This window comes from Mya arenaria, chromosome 6 (genome assembly GCF_026914265.1).
Source record: "Mya arenaria isolate MELC-2E11 chromosome 6, ASM2691426v1".
Taxonomy (NCBI): Eukaryota; Metazoa; Mollusca; class Bivalvia; order Myida; family Myidae; genus Mya; species Mya arenaria.
In genome coordinates this window covers 12,654,476-12,661,246 of record NC_069127.1, presented here as the reverse complement: position 1 = coordinate 12,661,246, position 6,771 = coordinate 12,654,476, and the positions used below count along the sequence as shown (strand labels likewise).

Below are 6,771 nucleotides of genomic sequence, written 5' to 3'. Positions count from 1 at the left end.
ACCACATGAAGAGGCATATCATAACAATTATACGTTGTTATATGATGACCCTGAACGACATCTGGGTCAACTCGAAGACCGTCTTTTACGTTTTCAGTTTTAGTGGCCATGCCCAATATCGCTTTAACCGTTTATAGGACATACACAACTTCACCCCACCCCCAGCTCGCACCTGTTTGGTAGATTTCACTGTCGTATTCTAAATAATGCCGGGGGAATGGCATTTACCCGAAGAAAGCTCACCCGACACCCTACCTGGATTCTTCTGAACTAGTTCGCCGTATACAGGCAAATGACAAGAAGTGTTTAAAGGGAGCATTTATAGTGGGCGTTCCAATTAAAACCAACCGTCTGGCAACGTTTTGTCATCTAACAGTATACGCTTACTGTATACATCAAAAACAGAAAACGAAGATGAATGTGTCTGGTATATGGTTTATTCACACATACAACAAGCATTTTGCATCCATAAACAGTTTCGTCTGAAACCAAACAAACAAATCACACATACATGTGCATGCATTCAATTAAACATATATGCATATAAACAAAATACAAAAAAAATGTTTCTGAATTTAGAAAGCATAATAGAACTAAACCAATCTTATATAGAAGCAAGATCACAAACAGAATGTATGTGATGACTTTCATGTACATGAGTAGTATTTGTTCACACTTACGGAATGGTAAACAAACCTACTCATAGTAAGGCTTCATTCAATATATTGATTAAAGATTAACAATAAATGTATCTGCAGGTACAGTGTGTCTATACAACGTGACAGTTTGAGACATTTGTCTCATTTAAAATAGGGAAGAAAAAGAACAGTTATCTTTGTTTTTAATCTCCATCCGAAGGAAAATGCTGCCTTCCGACGTAGCATGTTTGACGTTATTTATCACGTGGTACACACACAATGAGATATATGACTGAATTAAGCTCATGTGATTTCTTAACCTGTCCAAACAAAATTATTAATAATCAACATTAAGATGAAAGAAACATAAAAAATCATAACATATTTAGTATTAGTTTAATTACATGTACTAGTTTAAACATATTTAAAGGGCCTCCGTCCAATGTAAAACACAGGGTACTCCCTTGGTACATAAATAAAGTGGGTAATTTAATCATTAAAATATGCAATTATGCATTGATTAAACATTATACAAATATACATTAAATGTGCACATATATAGAGTAGCATATTATACTTACCATATTGTATTATATGAATAAAACAGTCATGATTGTCAAGAGGGTGTAAGTGAGCCGTAACAAATAAATGTACACACACATTATGTATACTACTGTTATGTAGACTTACAGAGGGTTTACAGCCGACATTCTCCATTTTAAAAAGTAAGGATAAATATAAACACAAAGTGCGCAAATTGTCCAAGTTACAGTCTCATTTTTGCCAACAATCTTACTACCATTCATACTATTTATAATTGGAGAAGCATGTTTGCATGCTGTTCTTCTACATAGGAAACAAAACACTATTTAACAAGACTAAGGTAACAAGATTGCATAAAACATCACGGATACATATATTACCAAGAATAATAGTATGTACTTAAATGAATAGAATATGCATATTCAGACTTAAAAACATCAACACTAGTACTGTTTAAATTCATCATAAATCATAAAAAAACAATACACTTAATACAACTTTTATCTATAGAATAATGTTTTTGTAGTCATACTAACACAATGACAACAATAAGAACATTGTCACAAATAATCGCATACTACTTAGATCAGGAAAATCATACAAAATAAGCAGAACAAAAATACACAAAAACAATTTCACAGTAACACACACATATAGACATATGGTCATTAAGATGAAGCTCATTGTCATAAGCTTACCATGATCCTTGAAAATAGGTCATTGGTCATTAGCAGGCACATGTGCATATATTGTGCCCGTGCACATGCATACATAAACACGGTTTGAGAATGCATGTACATAACAAAGCACAAACCATTAAACTGTGTTTTGATATGATCAGTGTGGAAACTTAAATAAGAAATAGAAATTCTTGGAAAAACTATGCTTTGGTCCAGTGAGAGTTATAACATGTTAAGCTGTATTATTCACATACATAATGAATAAATGGGACTATTTGGAACAAAAATATTCCAGTAGTAATGAACACCATACTATTAATAAATAAATTAAGGAATGCACATATATATATACAGTACATTATCAGTATCGGTTTTATAACTGAAAAAATAAACAGAATTGTAGACATACATGTTCAACTTGCATGCATACTATACATCTATAGATTTACACAAAAAAATGCTATAAAATATACTTCAAAAAAATAAATACTCCAAAGCAAACATCACATTCAAAGCTATGAATTCTGGTTTTTGTTGAGGAGGGAAACGAAAATAAATCTCAATAACACAAGAAATAATTGTATCTATCAAATCAGTAACAATATTCAATGACAAATAAACAATAACTAATACCATTACACATGCGAAACAACCACCATGCACTAACAAACTAAAAGAGTTTTAGAAATTCAAAACAACACAAAACGGATTGAAGGTCAAATATATATCAGTTATTTCAACATTCTTAAAGTTAATCATTTTGTTAAACATTATGGCATGTACATTAAGAACAACTATCTCGATATCTAGTATCCAAAAACCGTGAAAGTTTGTTCCTCTAACAGAGGGTTTCATTTATAAGAGTCATATAAGGCACAGACAAGTTTGTCTTTGACCTATAATGTTCCATATACAACTCTTTTTCAGTGTCGCCTTCGTCCCATTTTCTTTCGAAGCGTTGTATATCCCATAATCCATGTACACACACAATGTTTGAAGTGTATTTCCTGTGGGAATTCCAACAAAGCTGCCGTGTCTAGGCATGGAGTTTCCATTAATTCTACAAAGGCTAGAAGCTCTTCACCAAGCCTGAAAAACAGATATGATGCTAAAAATTAGCAATTAATAGTTACTATACAATTGATATTGAAAAGAGAAAACGATTAGATCACAATATATGTTTTATGGAAATATCTGACAAAAACATTTAACTAATCCATGTAGCTTAAACATACTATACATAATCTTAATTATCATAATTATAAAGAAGAGCAATTTAACATGTCTTCCATAAGTTGCAATCAAAATAATTGAGAACAACTGTTAAATATAAGGGAAATTAGTAACAAACCTGTGCTCCGTATTGTCAATGTAATCCTCGTCACTGGTGTTTTCTCGTCTGGCAATTCGCAGGAGCATAAATTCATGCAATATTTCTAGAATGCCAGAAAGCTTATCAACACTCAGAGTTTTCATGTAGCCACCGAATGATTTCTGCAGCTCCTCGGACAGCTTGTCATGGTACGGCTCCAGCAGAGTCTCAAACACTTCCTGAAGGTTAAAATGTTCGTTCTCATTTTACTTACACGTAATGCACTTAAGCGGATTAATCTACATTCGGTAACCAAGCAAAACGCAGGATGGTCACAGAAAACACCATGTAACAATTGGTCTAATATCTAATCTTGGGATGCTTCCGTTGACAACCGCATAACCACAGACCAAATTTATGTAAGTTGTTTTAAGTTTTTTAAGAACTAAAGGGGTTCTAGTAATATTGAAAATAGCTAGGGGGAATAAGTACGAGAGACTTATGCATAAAACAGGGTTAAGGGGCCCCTTTGAATTTGTTTCCAATATCATTTATATGAGTTTCTTCTTTACGTCATACAGTTTTAATGCCAATGTCCGAGCACAAGTCACTCTTTACATCTGTACACTAGTCTGAAGTTAAAAGCTCGATCCAGATTTCATGATTAATCCTGAACAATAGAACCCCAAGTACAAGACATTGTGAAAGTGTACCTGTTTTGACGTGAAATGTTCGACCATAAACTTGGACTTCAAGTATGACAACAGTAACCACAGAGACTTGGCATGCTGGAACTCGCACGACTGTCGGGCCTGGAAATATACAAATAGTTGTCGTAATTGACTGAAACAATTTACCATTTGGAACTGTTATCGTTATTCTTCTACTACTTAAATACATTTTTCAATTAAGGTACACCAACAATATCCTTTCTTGATCAACCAAACTAAATTTTACTTGTAAAGCCTCTTGTAACAAGAGCTGTCACAGAGACAGCGCGCTCGACTGTTCCGCCGCTTTTCAGTGTAAGGATAGAAAAGTTTTGGCGCAACATGCATTGATCACTGTTAGATAAGATTTCAATGCAATACATGATGTGCTGAGATATTAACACTAATAAATTTACATGGAACATTTTAACCTGAATTTTTGAGTCTAATAATAAAGGGCCATTATTTGCAAAATACAGTTATCTAACTTGGTTATTCAATTAGTTTGGGTGGTTGAATACCATTGTATAAAGTCTCAATGCAATACATCAAATAATTGCTGAGATATTATATGTGTGCTAACATGCAAGACCTTAACCAGAATTTCTAAGTTGCAAAATATAGGGGCAAAAATTATATAATATGAAAGATAGAGTTATCTTATTTGATTAAAGAAGAAGGTTAAATGGTTGGGAGCATGTGTGTAAAGTTTCAATGCAATACATGATGTATTTGCTGAAGTATTGACTTAAAAGTGGTAACAAGCAAAACATTAAACAGAATTTTTATTATTAAAGAAGGGGCAATTATTTGAATATAATGCTAACTAGAGTTATCTTACTTGGTTAATTAAGTAGGTTGGATGGTTGAGTACCATTGTATAAAGTCTTAATGCAATACCTCAAGTAGTTGTTGAGGTATTAACCTATGTGTGCTTACACGCAAAACCTTAACCAGAATATCTTAGTTGAATAATGAAGGGCAATTATTTACATTAAATGCAAACTGGAGTTTTCTAACTTGGTAAATTAAGTAGGCTGGATTGTTGAGTGCCACTGTATCAAGTCTCAATGCAATACCTCAAGTAGTTGCTGTGATATTAACCTATGTGTGCTTGCATGCAAAACCTTAACCAAGATGTGACGCTGACGCCGACGCTTGGATGAGTAGTATAGCTCTCCATATTCTTCGAATAGTCAAGCTAAATATTGCCACATCCTGTTCTATGTAAAATTCATACTTGAACAAAGTCAACAAACATTTTAGTGATTTACACGTACATCTCTCGCGAGCTAATGCTTATTTTATGTGAACATATACAGGTACATGTATTTTTCAGTCTTATGTTAAGTTTCTAATACTTATTGTCATGCATAATATGTGTCTTTTGTTCGCTTCACACAAAACAGGTCGTGGGTTTGATACCCATCGATATAATGTTCTCAACGCTTCACAAAAATGACACCAGTTTCTATCCAGAAATCGAACATTAGCATGGCTCATATCAGACTTTAGGGACTTGTTCACATTTTAAAAGGTCAGCTATCGAAAAGTTTTATTTAAGAGTGAAATGTGAAGAAAATTCTTGATTCAATAACATATCATCATCAAAACTGCATATGAGAGCTCTACTGCTAATAAGTAATAATTATTTTAAACCTAACATAACACGATATACTCTGCAAAAAAGCATTAGTAACGCCTTTGAAAGTTGAAATATTTTAGGCTTGGATTTGCTTATGTTGGAAGAAATTACCTGCCAGATGCTTTGTGATGTCATTCATAAAATAAACTGATTTTTTTAGTTACTGAGCGTTTTTTTCAACTTCAGGTCATCGCGAACTTGACCTTTGACGTACTGATCTCAAAATCAATATTGTATAGAGGTCTTCTACTTGACATGACCACCTGTATACCAAGTATGAAGCTTCAGGATCCAAACGTTCAATAGTTACTGCGCGGAAACGAAGTGTAACGAACGGACTGACGGATAGGGCAAAAACAATATGTTTTCCCTATCTATTGGGGGAGACATAACAAGATATTATGCCAATACAAATTCTGACTAAAATTGGTGATGATTGAACGGGTCACGGACACTACGGACCATGGACATTACGGACCAGACACTACGGACCAGATTTAGGGACATTACGGACCAGATTTAGAAACTTACGGACCATGATTTATAATGTTTTTAAACATATTTTTTTTTTAATTATTCACTCATTGGTCTTAAATTTGTTAATAAATACTTGATTATTAGTGCTCAGTATGACAATTATCTTTAATGTAACTGAAAAATCCCATGAAATTCCAATGTTAAACATTAATGTATTTTTAATAAAGTATAATAATAGTTCGATTAATAATGAATAATAATGAACGTAATATGTGTTTATCTTATAATTGTAAATGTGAATATTAATGTTTTCATATGTGATCGATTGCTTTCTGAAATAAACTTTAAATAGTCATATTTGTTTGTTTTCCGTTTCATCTGATTTAATTGAAAGTGCGCCGTTACAATGGGTTTTCACACTTTTATGACTGCCAATTAAAGGTTGTCAGTGTATTGTTTGTTTCTTTTGTAGTATACCGCCGATAATTACGGGTACAATTATAACTAATTAAGGCAACAGAAATTGCCAGTTTTAAAAATCAGTTTGCAAGAATTGCAACAAACACACATCGTTTATTTAATATAAAGCAAAAGTTGAGGTTTATATCCTCACAATTTCCTCTGCCATAAAACTGAAAAGATCTATAAGTATGCCTTGCGCTCGTTGTATCCACTGTTCTAGAGGTGTTTATGCAAACCACCGCGCCGTGGAATGCGACATATGTGAACGTTGGCAACATCTACGCTGTGGTACCGGTATATCAAT

The 6,771-nt window shown here is 33.3% G+C and overlaps 1 protein-coding gene across 2 annotated transcripts in view; it reads right to left on the bottom strand.

Moving 5' to 3' along the window:
- Window positions 1-417: 417 nt before the first annotated feature.
- LOC128237326 (E3 ubiquitin-protein ligase rnf213-alpha-like) overlaps window positions 418-6,771 on the bottom strand; it is a 111,919-nt gene continuing 105,565 nt past the window's right edge. For both annotated transcript variants that reach the window (XM_052952742.1, XM_052952743.1), the window contains 3 exons: window positions 3,887-3,985; window positions 3,213-3,412; window positions 418-2,950 (listed from right to left, as the gene is read on the bottom strand). In XM_052952742.1, the coding sequence (XP_052808702.1) occupies window positions 2,785-2,950; window positions 3,213-3,412; window positions 3,887-3,985 (465 nt within the window). In that variant the 3' untranslated portion in view covers window positions 418-2,784. The remainder of the gene's footprint in view (window positions 2,951-3,212; window positions 3,413-3,886; window positions 3,986-6,771) is intronic.